This window comes from Nyctibius grandis, chromosome 24 (genome assembly GCF_013368605.1).
Source record: "Nyctibius grandis isolate bNycGra1 chromosome 24, bNycGra1.pri, whole genome shotgun sequence".
Taxonomy (NCBI): domain Eukaryota; kingdom Metazoa; phylum Chordata; class Aves; order Nyctibiiformes; family Nyctibiidae; genus Nyctibius; species Nyctibius grandis.
The window spans coordinates 2154857-2175039 of NC_090681.1; the positions used below are offsets into that span (position 1 = coordinate 2154857).

At 44.1% G+C, this 20183-nt stretch overlaps 1 protein-coding gene across 2 annotated transcripts; it reads right to left on the reverse strand.

Annotated features, from left to right (window-relative positions):
- Nucleotides 1–431: 431 nt before the first annotated feature.
- PTP4A2 (protein tyrosine phosphatase 4A2) lies at nt 432–20014 on the reverse strand. 2 transcript variants are annotated; one of them, XM_068417705.1, is made up of 6 exons: nt 19833–20014; nt 10908–11583; nt 9266–9358; nt 4102–4232; nt 1990–2064; nt 432–862 (listed from the first exon to the last, which is right to left on the reverse strand). In XM_068417705.1, the coding sequence occupies exons 2-6, from the start codon at nt 11001–11003 to the stop codon at nt 754–756; spliced, it is 504 nt and encodes a 167-aa protein (XP_068273806.1). In that variant the 5' UTR covers nt 11004–11583; nt 19833–20014; the 3' UTR covers nt 432–753. The 2 variants fall into 2 exon arrangements, with proteins under 2 accessions (XP_068273806.1, XP_068273807.1); XM_068417706.1 differs by lacking the exon at nt 19833–20014 and adding an exon at nt 19544–19687.
- Nucleotides 20015–20183: the final 169 nt, after the last annotated feature.

Here is a 20183-nt window from a genome sequence, read left to right on the forward strand (position 1 = left end):
CTGACACACACACACACACACATAAAATCACACACACGTGCACACGCACACACACCCACACAGTTAAAAGCACTATCTCCCACCAGCCAGGAAAGGCCTTGAGCAGATTCACCAAAGATATTAGGCAGCGAGTCTTCTGTTAAAGCCCACCAGGAAGCTTTTTCACACCTGCAGAGTCTGAACACCACGTAGACATACAACACAAGACATCACTGAATCGCTAGAACATGCCCAGGTTGGGCTTAAGGCTGTCAGACTGCTCCCATACAGCACCAAAGGCCCCTCCTCACATCTCTCTGCCAGCTCCCAGCAAGGCTAAAAAAAAAAAAAGGCAACTCCATTTAAAAGAGAATTAATGTATCAGGCCCTAACTGTGGGGTACTTTCCTCAAATCAAGAAAATACTTTCTGCACAAGCCAATGCTCTGCTGGTTTTCCTTAGACATAAAATTTACTTTATTTCTTTTCTTAAAAAGTTAAAAATACAGAAGGTTCAGAAACTGATTTTCTCCTTGCAGATGTTCAAACTGCAGCTTAAGGAGAAAACAATCCTTCACTGAAATGTTTCTCTTAATATTTTTTTTTTATTTTTATTTTTTTCAATCATCACCACCACTAGGACAGAGGTTGAGGAGCACTGACTCCACCACTAATTTGATGACGTAGTTTGATTCCAGATTCACATTTCCAGGTGCCAAGAGTCCAGAAAACAGCCATGCTAACTTCTGCCTTCGTTTGAGATTTATTTTTTTTTTTATTGAACACAGCAGTGACCGTTGGCATCTTTGAAGCGTAATCGCATCTTAGGTCGGTATTTCTCAAGGTAAAGCAGCTGTTTGGAATTGAAAGCTCCCCTCCTTTTCCTAAAACAAAGAGAATGAAGGCTAATATCAATGGAAAAAAGTACTGCTTGGATCACCATATACATTCTAAGGCAGATCAGTCTTCATTTCAAAGCTTTTCTCTATCTACAGAACAGCATTTTGGTTTGGTGCCGTATCCACTGACATTCGGAGGAAGGATAAACCAGGCCAGCACATGCAGTGCATCACCTACATGCCAGTATTAAAATCAAAATCCAGTTAGCACATTTCAGCCTATTTTCTCGGATTGGGAGAGTTTATTTCCACCGCCAGCAGCTGTCACTGAACAACATCAAGGTCACCCTTTCCTTGCAGATGCATGTGCTACTTATTATATTAGCTAAGTAAGACCATGACATTCGGATATAAATATATAAGAGGTTCTCAGAAAAGAGCTATATAAAAGGTACCATACCCAGGAAGAGAAAAAAGGAATTTAAGAAAGAAAAAAAGTCAGAAAAATCTGTTGACAGCAATACAGTTTACAAAGAAAACTGAAGACCCTGGGAATCCATAACAGGATGAATTGCTTTTTTGGCAAAGCTCATTCAACACAGTCTTACCTGCTGGGCTTCATTTCAAGATCTGATATTAGCACTAAACCAACAGAGCTCAGCAGTCTCACCCTTCACCAGTTCTGTTATTTTCCAGACAGGGTGATTGCTGACATGTCCTGGGTGGGTAATACACTCACCCCCACCACCCGCAGGGGTGCTGATGCTCACCTACTTGCCATAGAAATTCTGCTTGAGGGCCCAACCTCACTAGAAGTTTTTTTTTTTTTAATTAGGAGCAACTAGTGCATGTTCAATCCATCCACGACTTTTTACAGCCCCAGCCTAGTCATTTTTTCTCCCCAAGTTCAAAATCTTTGAGTCTTAGGTCAATGGCTTAGTATACAAGCCCAGATTTTTTTTTAAAAAAAAGGAGAGATCACCTTTTAATCCTCATCTCTGAAGAGAGGAAAGGGCACGAGCCTCAGCACTATCACAAAGTCATATCCATTATTGTCAGGATATAGCTACTAGAAAATAAACCAGAAACCTAACGAACTTTGCTGAAGATACACACTGCTCAAATACAACGTAAATAGAGAGATGTGTTGGGAATGGGGAAGTTTAACTTACTGCCTTATAAACTGAACTGCATCTTCGTACTTCATTCCACATTCAATGAGAGCAAGTGCAACCAGGACAGGAGCCCTGAAGGAGAAATCAGTATTTAAGGAAGATCTGGAGAAATGATATATTGAACCCCTCAAAACACATCAAATTAATCTCTAAACAAATAGCTTCAGTATTTTCTCTTTAAGCATTATCTACAGAGACATTTGCCTGCTGAGTACCTAATACAAAATTTCTTTTAGTAGACAGTCCTGCATCCAAAAAATAAAAATCAATAGCTCCTCAGTGTTTGGGGCACAATACAATAATTCTAGATTTTTACGCTTTCTCATTTCACTATAACCTAATTTTCTACTTTGCTAAAACAAGTGTGTAATACCTCTTGCATACACTTTGCTTCTTAGGACACTGTACATTTAGCTATAAATGAGACAGATCTATGAAGCATTGAACAGACTTCTATAGATCGTATTTGTTTTAATTAAGTGCTGTATGTGGAACTGAGCATTCCAGAAACAAGAGAATAAAAATTTCTCCTTTGAGGTGCACATTTTGGAAATCAGTTAAAGGTAAGGAGCTGGCTTTTCAGACAAGCTGAAATCACAGCACACACAGACTTTCTCCTGGATTGATGCTCACGCCGCTGACCTCGCACAGTTGCAACAGGCACCTCTGCCAGTAGAGTAGTAAAGGGTTAAACAGGTGCCAGCAACTGGACAACTTGTACTGTGGCTAAAAGAAAACACAGCTCAGGAGAAACAACTCTCACTATCACTGCCACCTGCACCTGCATAAACACAATTCTTCACTTTCCAAAGGAAACAATTTAAACTTCAAAAGTAACTTTAAAGAAAAAAAAAAATCCCGTCTCTTTTTACTATAGTTGAAGTTCAATTCCCTACTACAGGTAGACAGTTTTCCAGATAAAAGCAAAATCTGCCAAGCTCTTGCTTTTCCCTCTGCCAGAAGTAGTGTGAGAACAACAGCAAAAAGGTCATTCTGTAAGGAACAGATACACAACACGAGTCTGTGTGACAGAACAGGGGAAGCTGCTGGTACCCTTTGGCCTGGTATTATGCAAGAAACAGGAGAGTTGAAAAATCACTTGAGTTACACGTGGTCACCTTTCTAAAGATGTGCCTCAGATAAAAATAGAGCAGAAATGGATAAACAAATGTTAATTGCCTTGGGTTTTTGGCTCTTGTGGCTTTAAATATTGGCTGTTTCTCCCTCTACCTCTTCATTTCCCCTATCTCTTCTCTAGAGGTGGCAATTTAAGAGCTTGACACACTCCAGCTCTGTACTTACTTGACTTCTTTAAGCCACCTTTTTTGCCCACCCATTCATATCCTTAAATATCAGCAGTCCTATGGTTATTGTAAGACTACTAACACTTAAGCTCCATTTCCTCCTAGCCCATAGGATAAATATAACATTCAGAGACTACAGTTGGCAACGTGAATGTAGCATTTAGCTTTCCCAAATCGGTCTTTTTTTATTTCACCTTGAAAGGAAGTTCTTCCCAAAGAAGGAATTTATATTTTGAGTGGCGAGGAGAGAAACATCAGTCTGCATGTGAGCAAGAAATACAAGCCTAACTCTTCTTACTACTGAAGTGAAGCCACTTTAGAGTAAGAAAGTAATTGAACCAGTTTTTCTAAATTTTTTTTTTTTTAATTACCACATGCTTAATAGTATACCAGCTAAAAACAGGAGAAAATGAAAAAAAACAACTGTACAGCCTTAAAAATTGTACTATACATGTATACTACATTTGTAAGAAGCACAAGAGATTTTATCGTTCTCACAGAAAGACACACGCTTTCAAATTAACAGCATCTCTAATTGCTCATGTCATTCACATCTAACAGAAGTGTTCTGAACAATCCAAGTTTTTCCTCTAATCCCAGATCAGAGTTATGAAATTACTGAAGATTTTTAAGCTGCAATAAGTCTCTCTTGCTTTAATGACACAAACTTGATGCTGCTGCTTTAAAGTGTTATTTGGGAGAAAACAGAGAAACTGGCATTTACTTAACACCTTCCATGACCCACCTCCCAAACAAATAAACTAACTTTAAGGCCAGTATAAAAACAAGACAGGGCAATACCGACCTTCCCAACCCTGCAACACAGTGAACAGCGACACAGCATCCAGGCTCTTCACGGAATTTGGTTTTCAACAGGTTTAGCCAGTCGTCAACTATCTGATTCGGGGGTGGTGCTCCATCATCAAACGGCCAGTCCTTTGAGGAAAAAAAGGACGTTAGCTATATGGATTTCAATCCATAATCACCAGCAAGGTAAACAGAACTGGGAGAAGGAAAATATTGCATTCAGCAAGAAGTGCATATTACACAAACAGCTCTGTGGGTATTTTTCTGGTTGCACATAAGTTTGCAAGTCAATATCATAATGCAACACTAAATGTTTAGCAACCATTTAATTGCACTTTTCAATAAAATTTCAATAAAACTCTACACTAACTCCTTTGTAGTATAGAATTTTTAGAAAAACAGCTGCCCTTGAAATCTCACTTTATTAAAAAAATGTAAAAATCAATAGACATTTCAAATAAACATTTGAAAGATGAGAACTCTGTAGACTTCTGCCTGTGCTTGTGTCAACCTTTTAAAATACTATTTGTCCTGCAGACTCTGTACAGGGGAGAAGCTAGTTCTTGATAATTCAAGGGGATCAGCAGAGGAGAAGGTACTTCATAACAACTCAAACACATCAGCTTGTCCAGCTGCCATGAATCCAATAAGCAAGACAGCTAAAATTACCACGTATTTTCAAGTCAAAAAAACCCACATTCACAAGCAAAAAAAGAAGAGGCAAAGTCAACAACTAAGCAGGATTTACAATCACATTTCTGCCTATTAAGGGGGCAGCCAACATTTAAACCACCTAGGCCACACTTAATATCATCAACGTGGCCATCAATCAAAATTACACGTGAGAGGCTTCCCATTTTGTTGAGGTCACAGCTCTCTCCTGGAACTTGTGCTAAGTGGAGTACTACATGTCCTACATTTCAAGACCACGCACAACATCACATGCTTTATAATCTCCTCATACACAGGGAGTGCTGTAGAAAGAGCACTCCTAGATGCAAGGGAAAAAATACTTAGGAGTTATTTAGCACTTTTCATTAGATGACTGCAATATATTTTACAAGAGGCTCATAGCCAGAGTTTCATATTATTCAACAACCTCTTCAAACTGTAGGGAAACGGCTTTGAAAGGAGGCCTCTTCTTCCCTTACTGGTTAGGGACAAGTCTTTCATGTAGTATCTTGAGAACAGGTTAACATGAATAAATACCCTCTTGAAGCCTGAAAGAAGCACACAGAAACTCTGAACAAGCACGACCAAAGGTAAAAATCCGCCAGACGTTTCATTTTGAAACACACTTATTGCCACCCTAATACTTCCTGAACAGCAAGTACAGCTCAGGAGAGACCTCAGCCCAAGAGCACCTTATAAATGTGTGAGCACTTAGAGCTGCAAGGTGGAAATCTGCGCCTCGGAACGACACAACCAAAAAGCTTTTAAGTGACTGAAATAACTTTATATGCGATTAATTCAGCAAGACACACAAAGCCTGAAGAGTGCAGAGAACTTTTTAAAAGCAAATGGAAAATTAAAAGTATCTGGGACAACACGGCAAAATACAAGGCTATAGAAACAAGATCCTAAAGTAAAACTTGTTCTAATAAAAGGCTTTTACGAGATTTTCCACTCAATCACACACTGCTAGCTATGTTATTTTAGGCCTAGTGTCATCCACTGTCCCAGGATGTATGGGCTGCCAAGAGAAGAGGCATTACCCACTGCAAGATGTTTTCATCTGAAACTGCCTTGCTAACAACAGGATTTACACGTCAGTTCTCTGTCCTAGTTTTGGATTAAATTAAATCCTTTCCTTCAGACCAAATACAGGAGGTTACTGCCCTGCTTTAGCTTACATGTTAACCATCGTGTCCACACAACTCTTGTGCTGGCCTGAATTATCGACAATCGTCATCTCCCCACAGATCATCACCTTCCCAGGAATGGTACACCACTGATGTTAAATTAGCACTGACAACACACTCCTGCATGGGACACTGCCCAGAATGAGGAACGAGAATAATTCCAGGACTAGAGGAGTAACTCCAGCAAAGTTTTGCAGTTATTTTCCTGATTATGAGTTCTCCCAGCATCACCTCTGAACTCCTGTCAGGATAGAAAACAAACTCCTAAGCTCCACACCGAAACAGTCATTAATAACCAGGATGATGCACCGAGATTGTACAAACAGAAAATATAGTTCTTCTGTGCCACCCTGCAGTAGCTGGGAAGGATGATAGGCAAGAAAGGGTTATTCTTATTTACCCTTTATCTGGAGCAGCCTTGCTCAGCAGAACAGCTCGGGGTTTGTCAGCCAGCAATGATGCAGGATTGGCAACGCAGAACTGAGATGACCAAGAAGCAACAGGACTTTAAGGTGACAAAGACCCCTTTCTTCAAAACCCGCGTAACTCGCAAAGAAGTCACAGGAGCAGAACGCTCCCAGAACTGCCAGCATCTCCATAGGACGGGATCACAGCCACCGGCGTGGAACTTTCCCACCTTCAGTGCCAGAGGCCACGGCAATGCAGTAAATGTCAGATGGCAATGAAGTCACATCTCTAACACGGGCACTCCCGACTGCCTGCTAGCCCTCAGGCGATGGCCGTTCTGGAGGGCAGGGAGCCTACAGAAAGTCTGATCCAGGGATGAACAGTAAATGACCAATAGAAGGAGAATAATGAAACGTGTCTTAGATCCTGAAGATGAACAAAACTATCACAGCCTCTTTGGTTGCCAGTCAGTGCAAAAATACTTCCAGGAAAAAAAACCTTCCAGTTTTTCAGATGTAGCATTTCCACGTTACAAAACTTTACACATGAACATAACTAAGAACTGCAGAAGCCCACGGAAACTAAATCCATCCCCGCCTCCTGTCTCCTGGATTTAATCTGTTGATAAACATGCGCACGCAATAGTACTACTTCAAACATGGAACATCTAATTCTCTACTTTCTCACTCTGCCATCTGCCAAAGCAACTCTCCAGCTGCCACATTCTACCCATCTTGCCAGTGCCTGATCCAGTGTCACGGCATGAGAGCAGGCTTTGCTCAAATGCTCTCATTTTCAGGGGTTTCACTACGCTTTTGACCTCAACAGTTTTAAAATAGACACTAATCTCTCTCGGGCTGTGTTTTTAATCTTAATGTTATTTTTGCAAGCAAATATTAGCTTTAAATAGTGACGTGTTATTTTCTCAGCCAGATGGTAATTCAATACCATTTCTGAAGAGCAACAGGACTCTGCATTGAAAACATGCATTCGTAGGAAGGGAAAGCTATACAGGAGGTGGGCATGTCTGTGACTAGTTAAACGTACCTCAAAAAGCAAAACACTATAATATGGTAAATTACTAAGACAACCTTATGACTGGGATCATCAGGAGCATGATCCCTGCCACCTCCTGCTTTCTGTTACCCTTAACAGATGCCTGGTGGATTTATGCTCTCTCCTGTTTCACCTTCTGCAGCAGTGGAATACTGAGAACGGGTACATAAAAATGCAGAGAGGCTCCTTAGCTGAGGCAAGCGTGTACAGACACAAGACTCTCGCACATGTTACTCAGTGAAAGGCTCTCCAACAGAACGGCGCTTCGCAGAGCCGGCGGAAACAGCATTTCCAGCTTTCAGAAAAGCTTCCTTAAAAAACTGGTTTCAGTTCAAACCTAGCCAACAGCAAGTTTTTCAAGTTTCTTGAGAACCAAAATCCCCCAACTATCTCAGAAGCGCAGGCTCCAGAGCACAGAGCACTCCCCGGCTCCTGCAGCTGCCCCGGGGGCCCCGGCCGTGGATCTGGAAGGTGGACTTTTCTCACAGCTGCAGAAGCCAAGGTCAGCTGGCCTCACAGGGCAGCCACCCCAGCAGAGCTGCACACCTGCAAAACTGTCCTAACTCTTCTAGGAAGAACTCAGATCTGTGCTCTGACACCAAAACACTGAAATACCCTAAGCCCCAGCTTAAATCAAGGCTCTGAGGGCTTCCACACCAGAAGTTTAATCCTTCCAGTCTCTGCCAACCTTAGGAGTACCTCAGCTAGAGGTTTCACAGCAGCATGCCCAAAAATACTGCGATGCCCAAGTCCAAGACAGCTCTAGAGCGAGCAAAAACGCTATTCCAGAGCGCAGCCTGAGGAGCACTGGCAGCCCGGTAATGACTGATTTTTCCAACAACACTGCAGCACACGTGGCTGCCTGGAACTAGAGTAAAGCCTTACTAGAGCTGGGAGCCAAGAAACCTGACCAACCTGTACATGGAGTTTTCAGAGATACGCCAGGATACAAGTTTTTCTCCCAATGGAAAACTGCAGAAGTTTTCCTCCAACTGAGCCATAAAAATCAAGAGGCAATAAAAGACTGACTACCTGCAACAAGAGGGCAAGATGCAATTTCTGGCCTTCACAACACAGTATTACTCATTCCAGTAAAATAAACTGATTATATCTGACACACTGTAATAATTCAGAAGTATTGCCTGGAAAAATACCGCCTGCAAGCTTAGTATGAGCACACACCTATTAAAAAAACCTCACCTAAAACACCAAGCAATAGACCATAGAGTCAGACAGTCATTGCATAATGTTAACTACGAGCAGCAGTTAAGGAATTCCACCTGCTGCAGAGGGAAGCCCCCAGCAGCCAGGCTCCATTCAGAGGTGAGCAGTGATGAGGCTATCGATCAATACTCTGCTACAGCCAGTCCATGGAAACCTCTATCAATGTGTCAGCTGTAGTCTCCAAAGGTGGCACTTTTTGAACAAGCGAGAGAAGGGAGATTTATCTGCATCCTGAGGTCAACAGCAAAGCCAAGGAGTGCTGTATCTACAGAAAAGATGTACCCAACCTGTATGGATCCAACCTGTACGGATCACAAGGCTGAACACTGGATTAGTATCAACCTAGTCAATAAAAGGCAACCAAAATATCTCGACAAATCCAGAAATCCAGGAACAGACATTCCCAAGCGCTCAGGCAACAGTAATGAACCAGCAAGTACCTTTCACAAAAGTACAGAGAGTTTCTCAAAACCAGCCTGAGCTGACGCAGGGGATCCCATTGCTTTTGGCCAATCTGAAACAGTGGTAAGCTCTTGCCCAAAGCATGAAGGCCATCCCCACGTCTTCTAGACAAGTGATTTTTCATTTTAGACAGTTTTAAAGGCAACTCACTAGAACCTGGATTCCTTCTTTTTCGATAGGAGCTTGATCGTAAGTGGCATCACAAACTCGCACCAAGGTTGTCACTCCGTACTTCTTCAGCTCCTTCAAGAAAAAGGAAAACGTGTGAGCACACTGACAGAGCGAAGCATTAAAGAACTTTCTCATCAGCTACAAAACTCAACATTTTACACAGTGTAAGTGGTACAGCAACTGTTGCACAGCTCCAAGGTGACTACACGATGAAGGAGCAAGGGCCAACTCATGGCCTGCATTAGGACAAGGGTTACAAGTAACAGGAATAAGTATGAAACACCTCCGAATTCTTCTTCTCTAAGAGACAAGGTGGAAAATAATTGCATATATAAGAGCAAAATTAATAGCTGCTTATATTCTACACACAGCTTCTTCTTCTCTTTAAATAGAAGCCTGGAACTGTTTGCTTCAGCCAGTGTTGACATTTTGAAGCAGGGAGGAACAGAACACACACCCCACCATACTCTGGCTTCCTTGTAATGCACTATAAGTAGCACATTGTGCTAGACAAATAATCAGAAGATCAAACAAAAGCTGTTCCAGTTCACTTTGAAGGTTCATACAGCAAGCAGAATTTCCTCTCGTGTCTGGACTGAATCACTAACTTCTAACAAGTAGCAATAATATCTACTCCAGAGTCAAGACTCCTGAAAAAGGAAGACAGTCCACAATAATGGGAAAAAAATATATCTATAAAGTGGCTTTCAGACAAAATTAACCACTAATATCTGAGCAGATTCATGGTGAAGAGCACACTGCTAAGTGATGGAAGTCTGTTAATAGCCACAGTCAGACATCAGTATCAGATGACAGGATCTCTTTGGAATGAAAAAGACCTGCATACGCAAGATAAGTCCTCTAGATACAAGGCAGAAGGGCACAGAGATATAACAGGTTTGGGGCAAACGAGGATGCAGAAATACACTGTACTGGTACTTCTCTGATGATACCATCTGTTACTTTTTCAGAAAGCTGACTATTAAATTCTGCAGTATTTAAGATTTTACTGTGTCAGTAATGGTGTTATCCTCTGCCCATCATAACTGACTCTTCCCACAGTTCGACCCAGGCAGATATCATTTTTCCTGGATAAATTCTGGCACCTGAAATCTCTGACAATTCTGGGATAAGTAGGGCAGTTTGACAACACATCCTGTAAACTAAAACAGTTTAAGTATTGCACTTAATCCTACTCTGAGGGAGAAGAAAGGTCAGAAATCAGCTACAATTCTGTTAACTACTTCTTTAAAAGCCAAAAGATGAGCAATAGATATATTAGAAGCACTGCATTATTTAATGAAAAATAACACTTAGAATTGCAGAACATGCAGTCCTTGAGAAACCAGGACACAAACGATGGCAAGGGTGTGTGTTTGTACTCTAAAATGGAAGCTCATCCAGCCTCTTGCAATTAAAGAAATGCAGGACTTTGGAAAAAGTAATCAGTGGATTCTCTTCTCATACTGAACAATATATTAAAGATAACACCTTAAGTTTCAAGTAACATGTAACACAGCCAAAGCATTGAGCAACGGGTGTGAAGAATGACTGTTCAGCACTTCTACAGAAACTATGAGCATATAAGGAAAGAAGGAGGATACTTTTTTGACTGCCTTACCTCTATGAACTTGCTGAGGGTTGCATTGGTTGGGTTGTGAGTGATCAGGAAACGCATATTCTCATAAGTAATTTCCACGGGGGCTGGACGGTTCATAATGGCAAACAAAATGTATAAGGGGCCAAAAAAAAATTAAAATTAAAAAAAAAAAATCAATAACCTTGGAAACGTTTCACAGCAGAAAACATTAAAAAGACCACTAAAATGCCTGGGATTGATCAGAGCTTGCTTTGATGTGTTTGTTCCTTAAAGAATTCGCTTCTAGAAAAGCAGGTTTGCTTCAGAATCCACTTGAATTCAACTTCGGCCTCAATTACTGCAGGTGGTATCCTTCAGACCCCAAAAATTCTGACTACATGCAAGACTAGGCAGCCTGTTCTACATTTAGGCACTGGTGAGGCAAAAAAGTAAGGGCAGATTTTCTCTCCACTTTGTTTTCTTGATGCTTAGTTTTGCTAGAGTCAGTAAAAGGAATATGCTTCCAATATGCAGAAGATATCCCATATATTTGAGTGTGTTCGCTGTGTCTGGAGTCTTCAAGGCAAAGTAATTATGGCACGTAGAACCCCCTGCGCTCAGCTCACTTGTCAGCCAGGATGCTGTGCTGGGCCTGGCAGAAGTCTGCCCTCACGCTCAGAATCGCCATAAATGTGCGACGTATATTCCAACAGAACACCTAAAAGAATAAAAACATCATGTCAGAGGACTTGTTGCTTCTACTTCCAGAAACACCAAATGTTGACTAATTTGACCTATTTGAGAAACTCAAATTAGACTAGATAAGACTATGTTCAACAAACAAACAAAAATCAGGCTTTACTGGACTCCCGACAGCCGTAATCCCCAATATTCTTTCGGCACCGAGTACGCTCCAGCCCAGAGACACGGGACTTCTTGGAACTGCTGTTCCTGGCAGCCAGGCACCGGAACCGAGAACAAGGAAACCTTTCTGTGCTCTCTGCGGCCCCTCCCTCCCACCCAGGTGCCCTGGAAGAGGAGAAAAGATCACAAAGCCAAGTACACGCTTGAAAGCGCCTGTTGGTACAGTCATACCTGTGTGGCTTAAGCCCAAATATGTAAAAAATAGTGTTGCTGTGGCTTTATCTCCTGAACAAAACAAGCAGCACGAGCAGAAATAAGAGTGTAACTGCCATATATGTGAGCTTTTGCGAGCAGATAAATTTCACCAACATTGTATCACCAAACTCCCAACAGTAATAGGGAGACATCCTCCAGAAATCAGTCATTTCAAAAGCAATGGTCACTTAGCAGTAATAACTTTTTTATTCTCAGTCTTATCTGTGTTTATAGACCAGGGCATTAAGACAGCGGCAGCCTCCGGTCCTAACACACAGGATTCAAAATATAGATGCTTTAGCAACAACAATAAAAGATGGAGAATGTAATTCTAGCATGAAGTTTAGGGGAATGAAAAAGGAGCTAATCTAAACTAGCTCAACACACTTAAGGCTGAAATACTAAACAAGCAACATGGCTTTTCACTGCATTTAAAAAGCATGAAGCCAAAGAATCACTACTGACACTTCTTTTTTAAGGGAAAAGTTTTAAATCAGTTGAATAAACTCCAAACTAGCAGCCAGAAGTCACAAACCTGCAACTCAAGCGGAAAGGTCAACGTGGCACACTCAAGTGAATACAATTAGGGAAAAACACACACGCGTGGAAGTTCACGCCCCAAACTTCTGGTGCGCTCAACATTTTAATGAGATCCTCACTTTAAGATAGTCAAATTAAGTACGACAAAATTACCTTTTTCATTGACATAAAGTCAAAAATCACCCAAAGAACAGCAATTATTTCCTTAAAGAACAGCTTTCAATGCCAAAAAAATAATTAATTAGGTTGCCAGAGGCAAGAACAAAGATGTTTTCAATAACCTCCCCCGACCTTAACGCAGTTCTTACTCTGAGTGACTGAAATACCAATTTCAGAAATGAATCCTGGAATATTTTATCAGTGTAATGACTACAGGATTAAGTCTCACTCCAGATGGAAGCGTCCCATCTAAACGCATCATATTCAAGTCCTCACACTTGTCAACTCTTGCACATTTGTCACAACTCTCTCATATATACTACCAAAACTCAAAGGATTTGTTAAAATGCATTACAGTCTGCTGCAGCTATGATGTACCAGGAACAGAACGACTACAGCTACAGCATCCACACGTGTCCAACACCCCTAAAACTTGCGCAAAAAACTCTTTCAGGCAAATACTGGCCCGTTTTTCCCCCATTTGAACACATGCTCCAGTCACCTGACATGTCCTGGAGAGCGACCTGCAGACCTACATTACAGGAACAGTTTCAAAACTAACTTTTTAGGACCTAACAAGGTCATTTAAATAAAAACAGTGGTCAACAGATCTTGGCATAGGAGACCAAAACTTGGCTCCAGAGTACCAGAGGCTTACAGCATTACAAAGTACACCGTCGCGAGGCGAAGAGCTATTGTGTCATATTTAAACGAATCCTTTGAACATTTTTCTTTTCGGCACCAATAATTTGGTTGGAAGAGCCTCACCCAGTGCTATTTGTACTGTGAGTTGTATCAGATCAGGTCATTATGGTTACACTTCTCCTCCTTCAAGCAAATCAAAGAGGGAATTTCAACCCAATTAGGTTAAAAGTCTTTTGTAAAAACTATTTACCAAGTCACTAAGAAAGGACACATGGAGATAACGTGTCCCAGTAAATTAAGTATGGCAAGGGGAGACACCAGCTCAAGTCCTACTCTCAGATCTGCAGCTGCTCGTGGTCTGACCTTGGCCAAGCCACTTTCAGTAGCTCAACTCGTCTGCAGAACAGCAACGACACCATCTTACCTTCCCCAAAGGAATATTACTGAAGCATGTAATTAGCTAATAGCTAAGGAGTGATTAAAAATGTAAAGCACTGTATTTAAGTCTGAAAAATGACTTCCAGAAGGATAAGAAGTTCATGTAGCACACAACCCTATTTTTAAAAGTTTGGTTACTGACACGTATATCCCTTCCTCCCATGACTTTCAACTGCCAACTGTTAAGCTAAAATTTAAAAAGAAAAACCAGGCTTCTAATTAAGAAAATGAAAAACAGGAAAAACCCTCGCCTACAACTTCTGATCTCCCCAGGTAAATACTTTAAAATGTCTTCATCCCTGCATTAGCAAGCAAATTTGCACTTCAAAATCCCAACAGAACTGAGCACTATCAAACTGACGACAATAAATAGTAACCAGATCTATGTACAACTCAAAACAAGAAAATTTTTCAGCCAATTAACCTTCAACTTTTTATATTTAGAAAGTGAGATAGCACATGGAGAGAAACCAAGAAGTCACTACGTTTTATGTGGCTGGCCTCACAAAGGGAGCAGAAGTATCCAACACGTCAACGCTACGAATGAGGTGTACCAGCTCCATCAGTAACCAGAGGAGGAGAAAAAGCAGAGACAGCAGCACAAACAAGCCAGGCAATATCCACTCGTGCATCTGAAAAGAACTAGATATGCTTGGGAGTCAGTTCCTGATGTTGTTTAACGTAATTATCGGGGAATAATCATCAATCAAGACGCCTATCTACACAACCAAGCTTAGTGAGCTGTGACAGTCTCTGCACCTACAGGCAGGACTAAATTAAGTTATAACTAACAGCACTGTGAGCTCCCCACCTCTCACGCTCACACAGCCATACACACCGAGAGAGCTTGATACAGCCTAATGAGGCCAATTTGAGAAGAATGTCTTTCAAAATACTATGGACGTGCAAGAATATACTTAAAATGTAAGCAAGGGGCAGTCCTATTAACTAGCGTAAACAAATCAGGGTGATTAACTAATTAAGAGAGAACAGTTAAACGCATTCCAGACTTGATAGAAACTTCACTCGAGATTGCCTTAAGTAAAAATCCAACACCTACAATATTCATTTCCAGTGGCTGCCTCGTCTATCACCGCTTTGACTCCTAAATTAGATACTTCAACAGGGCAAGTCGCTGGCTCTTCGGTATTGAGCCTGTACGAGTTCAGGGAGGCAAGTCTAATGAAAAACAAGTAAGAACACCGTAAGGAATTCCTAGTGCCACCATCTCCTTCAAAACACACCAGTAAAAGTGCTGCCTTAGCTACACCGCCACAGCCAAACAGCTTGCGACAGCTGCAGCTTCCAGAGATTGCTAAACACGGATACCTTTGGAAAGGTCACTTGGATCCCCTTTCAAAATAACCCCGTGCACAGGATGCACAGCAGAGCCCGCTAATTTGTCAGTCAGTATTAAAAGAATACTTCAGTGTTTTGAAGACCAGTATTTTCAAACCATCTCAAGTAATTTTTTTCCTGTGAGTGGGAAAATCCACATTTGGTGTTAATGAAGTCGGGTCATGAGCTGTTGGATTTTTCCTCTTCTATAACACCTCATTCTGTTTGCATTTACACACGTGAAATCAGCACCACAGCGCACTATGGTACACAACTCGATCCCATAAAAACTGCCATCCTGACACGATGCTGCAGGCTTTTCCTGACACTGTGTACATCATATTTCACTTCCCCTTCCTGCATTGCCCTGCTAAGTGACCCACATTCTATCCACAGACTACCAAAACGTCCTGTTTCATCTGGAGCACAAGGTGCTTTCCAAGTGAAAAAATTCACCAAGACCTCCAAAATTACCCTTAAAACAGTGGAAACACACACTAGCAAGAACCAAAGCAACCATCTCTTCTAAAATATACTCTCCTAGTATACAGAGAAAAAAACTCTGGAACTAAAATTCTTGGAAAAAATTCTTGAGTGCTCTCTGAAGGCAGCTTGCTCAGAATGACACGTGCCTAGAGAGGGGTGAGGTCAAAAATTTTACTGTTCCACCCTATCCACCCCCGCCGCGGAGCTCCCTCCCAGCCTGCTGACAAGTTCTGCGGGTGACTCATGCGTTTCCTTTTGCACTACCCCAGTCGCTCCGTCCCAGGCCATAAAACCCAGGGCAGCAGATAGAGATCTGCCTTGGCAAGGAAAAAAAAAAAGTCCAGATTAAAGAGGTCTCAACTTAAAAGTGACACGTCAGGAAACAGAAAGAATTGTCAAGTGTACTGTGCAAGACTACTCGTCGAGAGAACAATCCTGCAGCACAACTCCAAACTGAGTGCAATGCAGGAAAAGTTTAGCTGCCATCCCGAAATATGGGTGAGGTCAAACCACCACAACCGACACAGGCATCGAGGCAGAGAGCTCAGCAGTGGAGAGTGACTGGGTACTGCATTAGCTCTCTCAGAAAGAATCGATAGGCGTGCGTGCTTTATGCTCCAGCCCTTTCCTTTCCTGGGAGACAGGACCTGCTTCGTAGTTAAAAATGCTGTTCTGACACTTGGGATTTTTTGAACGCCTTCCCCACCCTGCATCTAGTTTTTAAAATCCCTTCAGAGAACATATTTGAATGTTATTTACATACTATGCCCAAAAAGTTGAAAGTTACTAAAACTGTTTGAAGTCAAAACCAAAAGGCCCCGCTAAGAAAAAGAAATTTAAGCTATTACCCTGTTTAAGTCACAGAATTACATTTAAGCACAATCAAAAGTACATTAGACAACAGTTCATGAGTATGACACTAACAGCTCATTCCTAAAAATCAGAATGCTGAGTCCTCTAGGCTGTATCAGCTGTTGGGTTTTGAAAACACTGTCCTGCTAAATCATCAGCCTCCCCGACAACTCAGAGTAAGTATTCTCACACTTCAAGATGAAGTATCAAAAAAACCCACCAAAAACCCATTAACGAGTCAAGCAGGACTTAAAAGCAATTTCAAATCACACAGCAACAGGGGTATTGTTCTATGAAGTTACAGAGCTGAATTACTTGCATCTTACTCATCTCACTTATTTGAATTTGTGATACACCTCTGCCGAAAAAATGACTTAGTGGAGAGTCGGCTCCTTTTCCACACTCCTGTGGCAGCTGAATTCAGTCTGACAGCTGAACCTGAAGCTCACTGATAAATTTCACTGCACATCCACAAAGTCTCAATTGTTAAAATCCACAGTCCATTATTTCGAGCGGAGCTAGACTTTCAGCGTAAGAGACCAAAAAGAATTTAACTTTTTAGTACAGAACAGAGAGAAACAACAGGTAACAAAAAGGTACACGTAAGAGTGACCTGAATAGAGACAGCAACCCATCGTCTCAGGTGTTATAACAGAAAAAAAGAGATTTAAGACTCCTTTACCCCTTCACAATTAACAAAATGAGCCACGAGATGACACCAAAGTCAACAGCCACTATAAAGGTATTTTATACTCTCTTATTATATGCATCAGCCCGATATCAGCCTAAATAGGTGCCAGCCTGATCCATCCTTGCAATTCACATGTGTCAAAAAGAATAACTTCCAGCCCGGCTTCTCAAGCCATTAAGTCTATTTTTCACTGTTTAGACAGAGCTGGTTTAAATCTCCAGCTCTTTCACAGGCAAAGAAGGTGTCAAACTAACCCAAATACAGCAGACACAGAGCTCCTCTCTGCTAGTTCAGCAATGGAACATCACTGACAAGGTGTTTTCTCCTCCAAAGACACCCCCAAAATATACAACCTGTACCAGTGACAAAAATTATGTTTGCACCACAATATCTCAAGCGCTACGCTTCAGCTACGGATCGTCCTCCTTAAAGCAAGGACAGAAACGTGCCTTTCCACGAGCTGTGCATCGCCCGGCTCTCCCCAGGGCCGCACCTCAGCGCTCTCCCTCCCAGTTCACAGCCTCCCAACGCGGAACCAACCCGGCATTCCAGCACGGGGCAAAGTCCGGCGGCAGGACGAGGAAACCAGCCGCGATCACTGCTCAGCTCCGCTCTGATAGCAGGAGAACGTTTGAGTGTGGAAGAGAATGATAGGTCTTTGCAGGTAATTAAACCCGAAGTCAATCACCTGTGATTATGAGATGTACGTAAAAACATCACAACTAGACCCTGTGTAAGGAGGCCGACGTTCCTGGCTGTGCATCCATACTACACAGAGCTTACTCCTACCTTAACTCTGACTGATCTTTTCTTTCCAACAGTTGAGTTCATTAACTCTAAGTATTTCTACACGTTGAGTCACAAAGAGATAGAGTTTTCTGGCTGCTGCTAGTGGTGGGTTTATCTTTTTTCTTATTTAAATACTAACTGCAGTTCTGAGTCAGAACCCAACTGGTTCATTTTGGGAGTTTTGCAGCGAGTTTCCATTTATACAGCAGCCTTTAAAAGCCAACTTTCTGCCTTACTCCTCCTCGCGCTGAAACCAACAAGCACACAGCTGCCCCGAGAGAAAAAGCAGATCGTGACTAATCACAGCAAGGAACCACGAGGAACCATCACCGCAGCTGAGCAGAGGCCACTTCTACGATCAGCCCCATACTCTAACACCTCCCAACCTGCAGCCTCGCCTCTACCCCAAATCCCAAACCTCCGGCTCTCGTTAACGAGGGTTCCTCACCCATCACAGCACGCCCTCAGCAGCAAGCCACAGCCGTTCCCAGTAAGCACACCACTCCCTGTCTCAGACCTTCCTGCCGGTCACTCCTAGCACCCTCAGCAACACCAGTACTTTCTTTAGCAACTGCCCTGGCCAGACTTCATCAGCTCCCCCCTTCCAGCCCAGGCAGCTCCAAACCCCACAAAGCAGCCCTCCATCTACAAAAACCAGCCTCGGCATTCACAACCCTGCCCCCACTCAAACCCCAGGAAAACCACCACATCCTGGACACCCTTCCTTTCCAGCTGCACATGCCCCCCTCCAGCCTGAGAAAGATCCCCCCCCCCCAACATTGCTCCCAGCCTTCCCCCTCTCCACTTTCCAGCCCAGATCCCAGAGAAATTCTTTTTCCTTTACAGACCATCTCCAGGCCTAACACAAGGCAGGCCCCCTTCCCCCAAAACAACCCTCCCATCCTTTCTCAAACTCTCCCACCATCTGTACATACACACAGGAGTAAGTAACACCCCCTCCCCTCAAACAAACCCCTCCAAATGCCCCCCATACCAGGTACAAGCAAGACCCCCCCATTCACCCACACCAACCCCTGTGCAGTTTCCTTATCTTCCCACTGTTGCAAGCCCACAGGCAACGAACCCCCCTCTTGAACATCCCTCTGGAGCCCAGCTACAAGGCAGACTCCCTCCCCTAAACCATCCCTTTGGGGCCCACTCATCCCAGCCCCCCAGCTGAGGGGGGACCCACACAAACCAGCCCTGCAGACCTGGGGGGTGAGCACAGTAAGTCAATGCCATCCCACAGGAGAGGGAAGGACCCTCCAAACCAGCCTCGCAGGTAGAAGGGATCCCCCACAAAGCGGCCCAACAATACAGGCAAGGGCTACTTCCCTAACACCAGCCTTACCGGCCATGGGGGTCCCTCATACCAGTCCAAGCCCACAGGCAGGGGGGACACCCCAAAACCAGTCCCAAAGTAGAGCAGGGACCTCACAGGCCAGCGCGCTGCCCCCAAGCCTGCTCCTCAGGCCAAAGGGAGCCCTCCAGGCCCGGAAGGACTCCCCAAACAAGCCCCACAGGGCAGGAAATCCCCCCCCAGAGCAGGAAAGACCATCCCGAACCAGCCCCTCAGACCAAAGAGAGCCTCCCAGTCCAGCAAGGACCCCCCACACAAGACCTGCAGACCAGGCGGGACCCCCAGAGCACAGAAGGAGCCCCCAGAGCAGCCGCGGGGGCCCAACGAGGCTCTCCAGGCCACGGAGGTCACCCCAGACCGACGTCACAGTGCGGGGGAATCCCCTCAAAACCTCCCAAGGAGCCGGGGGGGGCCCCACAGGCCGCCCCGGAGCCACTGCTCCCCCCTTCCACCGCCGCAGCCCAGGCCCGCCCCAGGGCGGGGGCTCCGGTCTCCCCCGGTCCCTCCTCACCCGAAGCCCCCCCGGCTCCTCCCCGCCGCGGCCCCTCACCCTGGGCATTGAGCGCGTCGGCGTTCTTCCGAGCGGGCCCGGCGCCTCCCACACACCGGGCCGGGGGACGGGAAGGAGCAGGAGGGGGCGCAGCGGCGGCGGCGGGCCCGGCCCAGCGGGGCCCGTGACGGGGCTGGGGCTGCGCTCGACCCGCTCCGGCCCGGCCGCGCGGAGAGACCCGAGAGCCCGCGCGCCGCCAAACGGCTCCTCGCGCACAGGCCGCTCCCTCCCCCGCCCGCGCCCCGTGGTACGGCCCGCCCGCCGCTGATTGGCACGGCCCGCCTCACACCCACATCCGGCATTGGTACGGTCCGCCCCCCCCGACCCTCGCCCCGGTTCAGCGCGCCGGGC

Coding starts and splice junctions, on each gene's coding strand:
- PTP4A2 (XM_068417705.1), bottom strand. CDS start 11,003: ATGAACCGTCCAGCCCCCGTGGAAATTACTTATGAGAATATGCGTTTC. Junction 2,065..4,101: donor TGTGTTGCAGGGTTGGGAAG/GTCGGTATTGCC, acceptor TTTCTCCTTCAG/GGCTCCTGTCCTGGTTGCAC. Junction 863..1,989: donor GCAGTTCAGTTTATAAGGCA/GTAAGTTAAACT, acceptor TCTTTGTTTTAG/GAAAAGGAGGGGAGCTTTCA.